The sequence below is a fragment of the Pristiophorus japonicus genome, chromosome 3 (genome assembly GCF_044704955.1).
Source record: "Pristiophorus japonicus isolate sPriJap1 chromosome 3, sPriJap1.hap1, whole genome shotgun sequence".
Classification (NCBI taxonomy): domain Eukaryota; kingdom Metazoa; phylum Chordata; class Chondrichthyes; family Pristiophoridae; genus Pristiophorus; species Pristiophorus japonicus.
Window position 1 is genome coordinate 84,339,200 of NC_091979.1, and position 15,745 is coordinate 84,354,944.

The 15,745-nt window shown below is 47.4% G+C and overlaps 1 protein-coding gene across 1 annotated transcript in view; it reads right to left on the reverse strand.

Moving 5' to 3' along the window:
• Positions 1-15,745, reverse strand: part of cers6 (ceramide synthase 6) — a 356,478-nt gene that overhangs the window by 137,467 nt on the left and 203,266 nt on the right. Inside the window, exon 4 of the mRNA XM_070875509.1 lies at positions 15,002-15,059. Within this exon, the coding sequence (XP_070731610.1) occupies positions 15,002-15,059 (58 nt within the window). The remainder of the gene's footprint in view (positions 1-15,001; positions 15,060-15,745) is intronic.

The following is a 15,745-nucleotide window of genomic DNA, read 5'->3' on the forward strand; positions in this document are numbered from 1 at the left end:
GCCTGTTCTCCCGGTTTTGTCTGTGTGTGGGTGTAGCAGCTTGTTTAGTGCTGTGAACTTCTTGTTCTGATATTTCGTTAGTTGTCGTACCTGCATTGTAAATCAACCTCGTTTCTTCTTCCCCTACCAAGAATGTCTGTGCAACCAGTGCTGCTGCCTCTAAGGTCTCTATGAGCTTTCGGAATATGTCTGCATGGCCTATTCCTTCAATGAAAAACTCTCTCAGCATTTCTCTCCTCAGTTCATCGGAGAACGCATATAAAATAGCCAACCTCCGAAGTCGGGTATGCTCTGGCCCATACAACGTCTGTAGTTGTAGAACCTGTGTCTGGCCATGTGTAGGATGCTCGCTGGCTTCAGGTGGTCTCTTACCAGTGTGCTCAATTCTTCAAATGACTTGCTTGCTGGTTTCTCGGGTGCCAACAGATCCTTCATTAAAGCGTATGTTTTCGAGCCACAGCTGGTCAAGAGATGGGCTCTTCTCTTGTCTGTCTTATCGTCGCCTAACCAGTGTTTGGTTACAAAGCTTTGCTGGAGCCTTTCTATAAAGTCCTCCCAATTGTCTTCCGCATTGTACTTTTCATCTGATCCGTTGTTCGCCATTCTGTGGATTCTGTAATCCCGTAACTCGTCGCCACTGTAAAGTCCTGTCCCCTCAGTACAGATTCACACGAGGCATGTAGTGAAGTCAAGGTCACTCTGGACCTGCACCTTTATTTCACAGCTCTGGAATGCTGCACTTGCCTGAGACCTGTCCTTATATACCTGTCTCTTGCAAGTGCACCCCTGGTGGTAAGGTATGCAGGTGGTTACAGGTCATATCTTATTATAGTCATGTATAGCATGTTAGGATACAGTTATATATAATAATGTAAGATACATGACAGTGTCGAGTCCTCACATTATTTTATATGTTTCGATAAGATCACCTCTCATTCTTCTGAACTCCAATGAGTATAGTACCACCCTACTCAACCTATCTTCATAAGTCAACCCCCTCATCTCCGGAATCAACCTAGTGAACCTTCTCTGAACAGCCTCCAATGCAACTATATCCTTCATTAAATATGGAGACCAAAATGGTATACAGTACTCTAGTTGTGGCCTCATGAATATCCTGTACAGTTGTAGCAGAACTTCTCTTTTATACTCTATCCCCCTTGCAATAAAGGCCAACATTCCATTTGCCTTCCTGATTACTTGCTGAACCTGCAAACTAACATTTTGTGTTTCATGCACAAGGACTCCCAGGTCCCTCTGTACTGCAACACTTTGCAATTTGTCTCCATTTAAATTATAATTTGCTTTTCTATTTTTTCTGCCAATGTGGATAACCTCACATTTTCCCACATTATGCCCTATCTACCAAATTTTTGTCCACTCACTTAGTCTATCTATATCCCCTTTGCAGATTTCTTGTGACCTCCTCAAAATTTGCTCTCCCACCCTTCTTTGTATCATCAGCAAACTTGGCTACATTATACTAGGTCCTTTCATCCAAGTCATTAATATAGATTGTAAATAGTTGAGGCCCTAGCACCAATCCCTGTGGTACCCCACTAGTTATTGTTTGCCAACCGGAAAATGACACGTTTATCCGAACTCTCTGTTTTCTGTTAGTTAGCCAATCCTCTATCCATGCTAATATATTACTCCCAACCTCGTGAACTCTTATCTTGTGCAGTAACCTTTTATGTGGCACCTTATCGAATGCCTTCTGGAAATCCAAGTACACCACATCCACTAGTTCCGTCTCATCCACCCTGCTCATTACATCCTCAAAGAACTCCAACAAATTTGTCAAACATGATTTCCCTTTCATAAAACCACATTGACTCTGCTTGATTGCATCATGCTTTTACACCCAGAGAATTGTGAACCTATGGAATTCTCTACCACAGAAAGTTGTTGAGTCCAGTTCGTTAGATATATTCAAAAGGGAGTTAGATGTGGCCCTTACTGCTAAAGGAATCAAGGGGTGTGGAGAGAAGGCAGGAGTGGGGTACTGAAGTTGTATGATCAGCCATGATCATATTGAATGGTGGTGCAGGCTTGAAGGGCCGAATGGCCTGCTCCTGCACCTATTTTCTATGTTTCTATGTTTTCCAAATGTCCTGCTACTGCTTCCTTAATAATGGACTCCAGCATTTTCCCAACAACAGATGTTAGGCTAACTGGTCTATAGTTTCCTGCTTTTTGTCTGCCTCCTTTTTTAAATAGGGGCATTACATTTGCGGTTTTCCAATCCGCTGGGACCTCCCCAGAATCCAGGGAATTTTGGTAGGTTAAAACCAATGCATCCACTATCTCTGCAGCCACTTCTTTTAAGACCCTAGGATGCAAGCCATCAGGTCCAGGGGACTTGTACGCCTTTAGGCCCAATATTTTACCGAGTACTACTTCTTTAGTGATAGTTAATGTATTAAGTTCCTCCCTCCCTATAGCCCCTTGATCATTCACTATTGGGATGTTTTTAGTATCTTCCACCGTGAAGACCGATACAAAATATTTGTTTGAAGTCTGTGCCATTTCCCTGTTCTCCATTATTAATTCCCTAGTCTCTTCCTCTAAGGGACTAACATTTACTTTAGTCACTCTTTTCCTTTTTATGTACCTGTAGAAACTCTTACTATCTGTTTTTATATTTCGTGCCAGTTTGCTTTCATAATCTATCTTTTCTCTCTTTATTATTTTTTAGTGGTTCTTTGCTGGCTTTTAAAAGTTCCCCAATCCTCTGGCCTCTCACTAGTCTTGGCCACTTTGTTGCCCTTATTTCCTTAGTTAGCCATGGATGGTTATCCCTTCTCTTAGAGTCATTCCTTCTCATCGGAATATATTTTTGTTGAGAGTTATCTCCTTAAATGTCTGCCACCGCTCATCAACTGTCCCACACTTTAATCTATTTTCCCAGTCCACTTTAGCCAACTCTGCCTTCAACCTTTGTAGTCTCCTTTGTTTAAGCTCAGGACACTGGTTTGAGATCCAACTTTCTCACCCTCCAATTGAATTTGAAATTCAACCATGCTATATTCAGGATGACTTGCTTCCATGTCAAAAAGTTCACAGGTGTTTCAATGATGGACCTAAAATTCCAGGTCCGAACTAAATCTTGAAAGGTGGAAGATGCCTGTGCTTGGATTTTTTTTAACATGTGGTAGCCGTTGCACACCAGCCACCACACAGGCTTGACAGAGCTAGGTCTTGGTCCTGTAGCAAGGATTAACCAAGACAACTGGAGACCTGCTCTGCTGCACGGACCTAGTGCGCACACATATCACAGTGTGGGCTGGTCCGTGCTGCTCCTGGGCCCTCGCCTCTTCTGGGCCCCGAACTCGCGCCTCTCCTGGGCCCTGATCACGTCCCTCTACAATCTCTCGCCGCTCCTTCGCCCCGATCCCGCCGCTCCTGATGTACCTGCCCACGCTCCAATCACCGACCTGGACCTTGGTGACGTCCCTTTTCACTGCCGTTGCTCTCCTGTTCCAGCACGTGCTGCTCCCTGGAGTGGTATGTTGCCATGCTGTTCCTTCCGCTCCCCGGCTCCCGCTCCAATGGTGCTCGCAGGCCTTTTGAGAGAGAGAGCCTTTTGTGGGGGAGGGGGGGGGGGGGAGGGGGGAGGTGAGCAGGAGAGAGAGAGCCTTTGGGGTGGGGGGGGGGGTGTTGAGCGTGAGAGAGAACGAGATAGAGCCTTTGCGGGGGGTGGGGGGGGGGGGAGGTGAGCGGGAGAGAGAGAGAGAGAGAGCCTTTGGGGGGGGTGGTGAGCGGGAGAGAGAGAGAGCCTTTTGCGGGGGGCGGGGGTGGTGAGTGGGAGAGAGAGAGTCTTTGAGGCGGCGGGGGGAGAGAGACAGCCTTTGGGAGGGGAAGAGAGCCTTGGGGGGGGGGGGGGGAGGACGAGGGGGAGAAAGAGAGAGGCAGGGTGGTAAGGTTGGGCTTGTGCTTGGGGAAGGGACTTTGGCTGCAGGAGGGATGAGTCTTTTCTGACTTCTGAAGTCAAAACGGATCATGTTACAATGTGCAAAGATAGGCTGGGTGGTTCCATTTACACAATCCAAAGAAACTTCAGGGTATGGCTTATCCTCCAAGGGGACCAATCAGAGAAACAGCTGCCATACTGTATACAAAGCTTGGGTATGCTGGGAATACAGAACCGCCGTTCATCATTCCATCATAGACACTTGGACTGTCGAGCACCATCGCAGCAGGCCGGGGAGTGGAAGGAGCAGTGCGGCAGCCTAGCCCAGCAGTCAGTCATTCCTACGAGGACCACGACAACTGGATCCTCCCCTTCCCATGCCAAGTTCTTCTCCAGCCGCGAGGAGATCTCTTTAACCCTGGCACCAGACAGGCAACAAAGCCTTTGGTACTCCCTGTCACAGTTGCAGAGAATAGTATCTATCCCTTTGACTATATGGTCCCCTACCACTACCACATTCCTTTTTACTCCCCCACTTGAATGGCCTCCTCTACCACGGTGCCGTGGTCAGTTTGCCCATTCTCCCTGCAGTCCTTGCTCTCATCCATACAGGAAGCAAGTTCCTCATGACTGTTGGACAAGGTCAAGGGCTGAGGCTCCTCCATCACTGTATCCTGGGTGCCCATACCTTCTTGACTCGCAGTCACATCCTCCTGTCCCTGACCACTGACTAACTCTAAAGTACTACTTAACCGAAGGGGTGTGACTGCTTTCTCAAACAAAGTGTCCAGGTAACCCTCCCCTTCCCTGATGCATCACAATGTCTGCAGCTCGGACTCTAGCTCAACAAGTCTGAGCTGAAGTTCCTCGAGCTGCAGGCACTTACCGCAGATGTGGTTGCTCGGGATCTCGTTGGTCTCCAGCAATTGTGTCTGGAGCAACAGGAGGGCAAAGGTGAGCTCTTAATCTCTCTCAGTGCTACTGTTATAGTTGGAGAATGGAGGGATGCAATTGTTGGAGTACAAGCCATCGCATGCAGCAACGTGGGCCATTTGGAAGGCGTGGGATACACAAGGCATATCAGCTCCTTGCTGCAGAGAAAGTGGAAGATGATCTCAGGTCCTGTCATGTAGAGAAAGATAGTAACAGATATATATGGAAGTTTTGTGTGGCCTCTTCCAAGATGTCTGGCAGAGGACTGGGATAGCTGTCCTCTGCACTACTGTGCGCCAACATCCGAGAGGTTTCACCGCATTGAAGGGCAGCCTGGAGAAGGTGCCAGCTTCAGGAACATCTACAAACCTTGACCCACTCATGTGCAATCCAGGCAAGTCCGTCAACTCAATTTAGAGGCACTGAATGAAATATTACAGGACTTGAGGGATTGGCAGGAGACTCCGATTGGACTACAAATATACAGGATAGCATTTCGAAGAGACTAAAGGATATTTGGTTGAGTTTCCCCCAAGGATTTATGGGTCTTTCTGATCCCGTGATGTCCATTCTCCCGCTGGTCACTGGTAACCAGAATCGTGTTTGCAGTACCAGTGGAATAGTTGGTTTGCAGAACCTCAAAGACTGCTGCTCCTCATGCCAGCTGCACGATGTCTGCGTCTGCACACATACAGAGGCTGAACTCCAGGACACACTCGACGTAGTTACTGAGGCATACGAAAGGATGGGCCTTACGCTAAACATCAGCAAGACAAAGGTCCTCCACCAGCCTGTCTTCACCGCACAGCACTGTCCCCCAGTCATCAAGATCCACAGCGCGGCCCTGGACAACGTGGACCACTTCCCCGATCTCGGGAGCCTCCTATCAACAAGAGCAGGCATTGACGGCGAGATCCAACACCGCCTCCTGTGCACCAGTGCAGCCTTCGGCCACCTGAGGAAAAGAGTGTTTGAAGACCAGGCCCTCAAAACTGCCACCAAGCTCATGTTCTACAGGGCTGTAGTAATACCCACCCTCTTGTATGGCTCAGAAACATGGATCATGTACGGTAGACACCTCAAGTCGCTGGAGAAATACCACCAACGATGTCTCCGCAAGATCCTACAAATCCCCTGGGAGGACAGACAATATTAGCGTCCTCGTCCAGACCAACATCCCCAGTATCGAAGCACTGACCACACTTAATCAGCTCTGCTGGGCAGGCCACATAGTTCACATGCCAGGCACCGTGACTCCCAAAGCAAGCGCTCTACTCGTAACTCCTTCACGGCAAACGAACCAAAGTTGGGCAGAGGAAACGTTACAGGGACACCCTCAAAGTCTCCTGATAAAGTGCAACATCCCCACCGACACCTGGGAGAGCCTGGCCAAAGACCACCCTAAGTGGATGATGTGCATCCGGGAGGGTGCTGAGCACCTCGAGTCTCGTCGCCGAGAGCATGCAGAGATCAAGCGCAGGCAGCGGAAAGAGCATGCGGCAAACCTGTCCCACCCACCCTTTCCCTCAACAACTATCTATCCCACCTGTGACAGAGACTATGGTTCTCGTATTGGACTGTTCCGCCACCTAAGAACTCATGTTAAGAGTGGAAGCAAGTCTTCCTCGATTCCGAGGGACTGCCTATGATGATGAGGAGGAATAGTTGGTGTGCATAACCTCAGAGACTGCTGCTCCTCATGCCAGCAGCACAAAGGAACAACCCATTGTCTCTGCACAAATGCCTTCATCTTTGCAGGATCAGGCTGCCAAGGAGCCCATGACAAAGAGTCTGCTTGCCCCGTGTCTATCCCAACACTTGCTTATTTTGAGAGAAGGGCCACCTGTATTCTAAGAGGCTGATAATATTTTGCAGCAGCTGTGCACATCTCAGGCCCTCGGCCCTCAGGTTTAACATAAAAGCATTAGAACAAAACAATGAAAAGCATGCATGGTCAGAAGGGCTGTGCAGAGTGACAAAACTGAGAAAGGTTTTTGTAAATAATTGAAATAAATCACTGGAACATTTGACGTAAGGACTGCTGGGCATTTGGTTCTCTTGTATGACAATCAGGAACAGGTAATGTGCTGATGTTGAGTTTCAGGATGAAGATGCGATGGCTAGCTATGAGGAGCAAGGAATGACTTAGATCAGAAAGAGGTTAGTGAGAGGAGGTGGATCTTTGGCGGACTGAGATTTTTAAATAATACTGTTCTATTCACTTATGAAGCTGCGCCAAATGAGTTTGTCTCTTACATAAGCGTGACTATTTATATTTGGGGTACGCAATGCTACATGGGTCTAATTAATAACCACCTCAACTCGAGAGAATCCAGCAATTCTCTATCATCTGACTGTGAGCTCTGTAAAACTGTATAAACTAAGATGCTCTGGCAAACAAAGCTTTGCTGTCTTGCTTTCAAGAGGAGCGCACAACACATTGGCTGATCTGACAAAAGCCCCTGGGATGAGCTTCGGCTTAAACGTTAAAAGCTGTGATCACTTTCTGTGCCGCAGTCTGTGTGTGTGCTGTGTAACTTGATTGCTGATCTGGCTCAGCATTGAACAGAGCTTCTCCGAAGCTTCATGATTGAAGTCTAACCTCCTGAGACAGAGGCCCAGAAATTCACGGTCCCGGGAAGGGCGGTTACAGCCCGTTTATGGCGGCCATTCGTCAAAATCGAATGGCTGCCGCTTTGGGCTCAATTGGCCACCCCGACCTAGATTCGGCCCGGGAGGTCTTGCAGCGGTGTGAGCCACCGCCGACTCTCCTGGCGGTGTGGGGCTTGCGGCAGTAGTGACGCGCTAAAAGTGCGCACCGCTGCCGGACCCATTTTCAACGTGAAAAAGCCGGCCCTTCAGCTGACGATGCCCCGCCAGCTTTTAGGGCCGGTGCAGAGTGGCAGAGATCTCGGAGCCATGGGAGCAGAGAGAGACAAGAAGGTAAGATCCAAACCGGAGGATGTTCAGCACACAATCCGCACTCAAGGGGAGAGAGAGGGAAAGAGAGAGGGAGAGAGAGGAAGAGTGAGGGTGGGAGGGAGAGAGGGAGAGGGAAAGAGAAAGGGAGAGAGAGGAAGAGAGAGGGTGGGAGGGAGAGAGGGAGAGGGAAAGAGAAAGGGAGAGAGAGGAAGAGAGAGGGTGGGAGGGAGAGGGAAAGAGAAAGGGAGAGAGAGAGGGAAGAGAGCAAAGGAGAAAGATAGATGTGAGGAAAGGGAATGAGAAACAGAATGAGAAAATGTGATTAGGAGAGAGAAATAGAGAAATAGGAATAGAGAAAGAGAAAAGGGGAAAAAAACTAGAGTATAGAGATTCCGAGATTCACAGAGAGAAAGCGGAAATCTCAATGCAGCGGCTCAGACTGGAAACGTCGCCCTAGCTCGGAAACAAATGGGAATCTGTTTGACCTCCGCTGCCGCCAGGCTAGATCCAAGGTCGTCCCATCCTCTGTCATTGAACTACAGTACGCAGATGACACTTGCGTCTATGCACACTCGGAGGCCAAACTCCAAGCCATCGTCAACCCCTTCATCGAGGCGTACGAAAGCATGGGCCTTACATAGAAACATAGAAAATAGATTCGGCCCTTCGAGCCTGCACCACCATTCAATGAGTTCATGGCTGAACATGCAACTTCAGTACCCCATTCCTGCTTTCTCGCCATACCCCTTGATCTCCCGAGTAGTAAGGACTTCATCTAACTCCTTTTTGAATATTTTTAGTGAATTGGCCTCAACAACTTTCTGTGGTAGAGAATTCCACAGGTTCACCACTCTCTGGGTGAAGAAGTTTCTCCTCATCTCGGTCCTAAATGGCTTACCCCTTATCCTTAGACTGTGACCCGTACATCCGTAAGGCAAAGGTCCTCCACCAACCTGACCCCGCAACACAGCACTGCCCCCGGATTATCAAAGTCCACGGTGAGGTCTTGGACAACGTGGACCACTTTCCATACCTCGGGAGTCTACTGTCAGCAAGGGCAGACATCGATGACGACGTCCAACACCGCCTTCAGTGTGCCAGCACAACCTTCGGTCGCCTGAGGAAGAGAGTTTTGAAGCCCAGGACCTCAAATCTGGCACCAAGCTTATGGTCTACAGGGCAGCAGTGATACCCGCCCTCCTGTATGGCTCAGAGACGTGGACTATTTCCAGCAGACACCTCAAAGTGCTGGAGAAGTACCACCAACGCTGCCTCTGCAAGATCCTGCAAATCCATTGGGAGGACAGATGCACCAACGTCAGTGTTCTCGCTCAGGCCAACATCCCCAGCATCGATGCACTGACCACGCTCGACCAGCTCCGCTGGGCAGACCTCATTGTCTGTATGCCTGACACGAGACTCCCAAAGCAAGCTCTCTTCTCGGAGCCTTGACACGGCAAGCAAGCCCCAGGTGGGCAGAGGAAACGCTTCAAGGACACCATCAAAGCCTCCTTGATAAAGTGCAACATCCCCACCGGCACCTAGGAATCCCTGGCCCAAGACCACCCTAAATAGAGGAAGAGCATCCAGGAGGGTGCTGAGCACCTCGGGTCTCGTCGCCGAGAGCATGCAGAAAACAAGTGCAGGATGCGGAAGGAGTGTGCGGCAACCCAGGCGCCCCACTCATCTTTTCCTTCAACCACTGTCTGCCCCACCTGTTACAGAGACTTCGAGGGACTGCCGATGATGATCTTACGAGTGCCGAACCTGCGACTTCGCCTCAGTGTCTCCCCTGTGGCTGCCTCATGGGTGTGGGAAGGCTGCTGTCTTCTCTGTGTGGAAGCTACATTCATCCCTCAAGCAGCTTTGGGCCTGGAAAGGCCGGCTGGAGACTGGTCAACACCCTCCTGGCAGGGTTCAGTCTGACTTGGCTCGGGCGAGGCCATGCATGGAGGCACTGGCAAGTGACAGGTCTGGGGCCAGGAATGCTGCGAGCCGGAGGGAGCACATCTTCTGTATCCTGGTCCGAGGAGCCTGAGTAACTCACCAGGGGCGGCACAATACCACCACCACCAATCTGAGGGAGCTCAGGTCGGTGCTGTGGCGCCACACTGGAAGGTCCCCCATGGCCCGTGGTGGACCCCGCCGTTAAAGCAACACTGAGGTCTTGGGGGGCATCCAGCTGAGACTGCAAGCGAGCAGCCACAGTCTGAAAGACACCAGATATGACAGCACTTAGATGCTCCGTTGATTCTTGCAGAGCCGCGGCCATCCTCTCCAAAGCAGCACCGATACATTCGTTCCCTCGCACCTGTCACGCAATGGCAGCTGCCACATCACCCTAAGGGTGACTTTACCATGGGAATAACGCCCCATTTAATAAGAACATAAGAACATAAGAAATAGGAGCAGGAGTAGGCCATACGGCCCCTCGAGCCTGCTCCGCCATTTAATACGATCATGGCTGATCCAATCATGGACTCAGGTCCATTTCCCTGCCCGCTCCCCATAACCCCTTATTCCCTTATCGTTTAAGAAACTGTCTATTTCTGTCTTAAATTTATTCAATGTCCCAGCTTCCACAGCTCTCTGAGGCAGCGAATTCCACAGATCCACAACCGTCTGAGAGAAGAAATTTCTCCTCATCTTAGTTTTGAATGGGTGGCCCCTTATTCTAAGATCATGCCCTATAGCTCTAGTCTCCCCTATCAGTGGAAACATCCTCTCTGCATCCACCTTGTCAAGCCCCTTCATAATCTTATACATTTCGATAGATCATCTCTCATTCTTCTGAACTCCAATGAGTAAGGGCCCAACTTACTCAACCTTTCCTCATAAGTCAACCCCTCAATCAACCTAGTAAACCATCTCTGAACTGCCTCCAAAGCAAGTATATCCTTTCGTAAAAATGGAACCAAAACTACGCAGTATTCCAGGTGTGGCATCACCAATACCCTGTACAACTGTAGCAAGACTTCCCTGCTTTTATATTCCATCCTCTTTGCAATAAAGGGCAAGATTCCATTGGCCTTCCCGATCACTTGCTGTACCTGCATACTAACCTTTTGTGTTTCATGCACCAGGACCCCCAGGTCCTGCTGTACTGTGGCACTTTGCAATCTTTCTCCATTTAAAGAATAACTTGCTCTTTGATTTTTCCTCATACTTTCCAACATTGTACTCCATCTGCCAAATTTTTGCCCACTCACTTAGCCTGTCTATTTCCTTTTGCAGATTTTTTGTGTTCTCACACATTGCTTTTCCTCCCATCTTTGTATCGTCGGAAAACTTGGCTATGTTACACTCAGTCCCTTCTACCAAGTCATTTATATAGATTGTAAATTGACTGCAAACTTTCAGGTTTGAAGGGCTAATAAGACTGGAACACTTTTCTGTGGTCTAAAAGTTGAATTGGTTTCCAATGGCCACCGCAAACTTTGCGGCGCTAATCGGGGAAAAACGGCCTTAACACCACCAGCTTTCTGGCTGCATTGAATTTCGGCCCCAGAGTTCCTGGGAAACGTCTCGGAAAGTGTCCCTTGGTCTCGATATCCTACTGGATGGGCACAGCCTCAATGAGCTGACTCTCCTCTGATTAATCTGGCTTTGCCTGACGCCTTCTACCTCTCTTCCTCCAGCATTTATACACCATGTAAGATAGGATTCTCATTGGGAAGTCCATTGTGCAGTCCTCAGATACGAGTTCAATCATTCTTTTGAAATATAATGCAGAATATAGGAGAAGGTTTCTAGAGTATAACAGTAGAAACATTATTCTAATAACTGCAGATAAGGCCAAAGGTCTGCACAAGGAATATCTGCCTTGGTGAATACATTCTAGAAAACTGCTGTTTAAATAGTGCTGCACCTTCTGAAGGGCGGGTGGTGGAAAGGTAGAAGTAAAGGAATTTAGGATGGATGACATCATCCCACCCTAATTCTACTATTTGCACGTGGTTGCCACTGGGAGTCCAACTGCTTATTTAGCACACCCTAAAACATGCTGGAATTTGTACCGGGGCGCTGCTGCATACAAGTGCGCCATTAAAGATTCCTGGCCCTACAGAGCCACTAATTTGGAAATTTCAAGGCTGGAGGGTCCAAATTCAGCTGCCACTTACTTTACAGTAAATATTTGGTTGATTTAATGCACAGGCTAAAATAAGGTAACATGCAAAATGGTTAATATTCCTGAAATAGAATATTCCAATAAATATTACTTCCGCAAAAAAAATAACATCTGTCACCACTTAGTGCGAAACCATTAAAGAATACACAAATGATGACTTCTTAAAGTCACAAGGACTGATTTCCCTCGCCATCTTGCCTGATAACTGAGCATTCTGCAGGCACAGCCCAAGAGTGGAGTCCCAGCACTGCATCACTGCCATTTAATACTGCCCTGCGATTTCTGGGGCAATCCTGTGGAGGCACAGCATGGCTTGCACCTGCAAAAGGCATTGCCAGATGGAGCATTGTAAATGAGAAGAGAGGGAGCATTCCCACCTCTATTTCCATGTGAAACATTTGTTGAATGTTCCAGTTCAAGAGCACTTGGAAAAAGCTAGTTCTGTGTCCTGCAGTTGCGTCTGAATTTCTGGACCTTACTGCTGGTGCTAGGCAAGTGTGCTACTCCTGTTTATCTCCCAGGCAGATGGGGCCCAGGACAATTGCCCCGATAGAATCTTGGAGTTTTGCAGCACGGAGACAGGCCATTTGACATTCAAGGCTGTGCCAGTGTCTTTCCTGCTCTCCTGCTTACTTTCCAAAGCCTTTATTATCCCTTGTTCTTGAGACTTCAGAAAAGCTTTCTGGCAAAGAATTCTACATTCTAATTACCTGTCATACTTGCTTGTGACTATTTTAAACTTGTTTTCAAATTGAATTCAGCAGCATTTTTTGAAAAAGAAAATTAGCATTGATATACTCCTTAAGGGGCGAAATGGGGGTACCGCGAGGCGGGTGTTCCTGCACCAGGCCCACAAGCCCTGCCCCGCGAGCTATATTGGGCTTACCACCCCGAGAGGAACTGCAGTGCAAAATATCGGGGCCTGGATGCAAAGGCATGCAAAGTTTCCAGCGCTGTGCGGTAGGACGTGTAGCGCTGGCGGGTAGACAGGGCCCTCCCCTTCCATTAAAGGGGAGGCCATCGCTGGACCACCATGGAGCGGGGTGCCATGGCAGCAGCCCAGCACACACGCAGAGTGCCGGGCTGCAACATCGCGGCACAGATCCCGCGATCTACAAAGAAGGACGCGACCGGTAAGTCGGCCATTTTTTTTCAGCCGCACCTCCCCTTTAATTTTCACCCCGTGAGCGGCCTACAGCCCGGTATGCGCCCCGCGAAGCTGTCGAGGGCATTGCACGTGGCAGTTTCCCGGGGCGCAACCGAATTTTTGCTTCGGGGTGAAAATGGGTCATTCCACATGGTGGTCATCACGGCGCAGCGGCCCACGGCGCTACTATTTGGAGAGGGGCGTTACCGGTTACCGCCGCCGCTAAACTCCTGTGGAATCGCTTGGGAGTCGGTAGTGGCACTGCGCCTGGGCAAAATGTCGTTTGCTCCCCGTGAGCACCTCATGACCCAAATTTTTCCCCCTTCATTTTTTGTCACTATATAGTAACAGATTTTAACTCACCGGCAGGAAATTTCAATTCAGCTTAATTTAGAGTATTTCTAAAAAGGAGTGAAACCTTGGTGATGAATTAATCCATTTTATTACATTGCTGGCTTCCTCCACACATTCAATTACTGAGAATCATTGTCAGCAATTTCTGGTTCTTCCAGTCAAAGCACTCTGCTTATTTATCTAGGCTAATTGGGTTTCCATGATGCACATTTGATCTGCTAAGACATATGGGGACAAAATTGTTCCTTTTTATAGCCAGCCCCATTGCCGCCCCTGGGGAGCAAGACAGTTTTCTCCCAGGGGAGGGGGCACTATCGCCTCTTGGGAAATTGCCCGGGAGTTTGCGAAAGCACTGTCATGGTTTTGTTAAATTGGCCCTACAAATTTTTATTGTTCACAAACTGAACCAGTAATATTCGAAAAGATAAAAGAAAACTCTTTCAAAAATGATAACTAAGGCTGTGAAAATCCACTTAGATTACCTGAATATAATTATGACATTTTTTAATAAACAGCTCCGTCATATTAACGGGCATTTAATCTGTGACTTCCCACTTTAAAATTGTTCTTTTGTCTCATTCATTGCTTATTTAGAAACAACATCACCCAAGACAGTGCAAGCAGTATCACAAAATATCACAAAGTATAACAAAATAAAAAGTCATTCAGTTAAAAATTTAATTCAGATGGGTGTCAACGTCCTGCTCCGTGGCTGTGAGAGAATATCAGCTTGGTCTCCTTCATAATCAAAATAGGACACAATAACAGCTCTCCTTACTGAACTTTGTAACTATTCAACTATTTAGCCTAATATTTAATTGCCCAATACATTTGTGCCTTTGTACCATGTTACCACCCCAGCTAATTACAATCATGTACATTACCCAACATAACCACCAGTACTGGTGTAAAATGGTTCTCACCATATTTCACACACTTTGAGTTATAATCATGAAAACTAAAAGTTACATGTTGCCAATGATAATTGCGTGATTACTGATCTCACCCATGCTTTTGTGGGAAATGGGTGTTTCTTTGACTACTTGTAGTTTTCAGGACGACGACTTGCAGTTTTAAAGCTGCCTTTTCAAAATGCACACAACTGTCATGTTAAGTTTAGGAAACATCTGCAAAATTGATCTTAGAATTACAGTCAGAATTGCAGAAGGACTTTTACTACAAAAAGCATCCACGATCATATAGATATCAAGTAGAACACTATAATTTATTTCGATGTGGCAATTATGATGTCCTATTTTTAGTGATGTAAATCATAGACTGTCAGATTGTAACTTTTTTTCTCTGCACTATCCATAGTTGGAATGTCTGCTCAATGTCTAATTAGCATATAGCCCCACAGTTAAAGTCTGTTAACATTCTAAAGACAAGACCTAGGATACAATGACAATGAAGCATTCATCTTCAGGCTGGTTTCTGAGTGTTATTCACATATCACATTCTCCTCCCTTCATACATTTTAAACAGTAAGTAGATATGAGCATAAAGCTGCATTCTCTGCGTTATGCTTGCATCAACTTTGTCATTAAAATTAGCAAATAGAATAAAAAGTATCCCAACATGTTTCAATATGCTGAAGCCTTACCTTCTTCAGGAACCTTACACCGTAGGAAAATATGTAAAGGTAAAATGTAAACTTCCACCTGTAGAGGAAGAGAATATAAAACAATCATTGCAATTTATATCGGAGACTTACAAAGTCAGTAACAGTAACATTAGAAAAGCAGGAACAACTTAAACAGTTATGAAGGTCAAGATTTGCTACAAAACAAATCTGAGACTATATTTAGATGGAAGCAGGCATAAATTTGTGTAAATATATGTCAAGAGTATCAAGCTTGGTTTTATTAGTTGTTGCGTGATAATGAACAGTGCACAATCGAGGTCCTTGTAACTCTGGTGGTCGAGCATTGGTCTGAATTCGAGTTGCAGCTACATCAAATTGACATTGGAATCCTCCTTCCTTCACCGTCCAAGTTTTGGTACTTCTTGGTTTGACTCACAGATTAAGCAAGCATGGCAGCTCTAGCCTTTCTAATACATGTAGTAATATAGGGCCCAAGTTTGAATTGGTCATTAGAACGGTGCACCTCTGAGTCTTGCGCCTATTATTTAGAATTAAAAGTGCACCTAAAAAGTACCTTGCTATTCTGAACTTTCTGCAGGTCTCCATTCCAGTCGGCGCAGTGCAGCTTGATCTGCGGGGGGTGGAGCTATCGACGTGCTGTGTGTACACAGCCGGCATGGGGGCGGGGCTTGGGCCCAGCATGTCTGTGAGTGCCGGTAGCGCTGCGCATGTGCATTGGAGCGCGTGCGCATGCGCAATGGC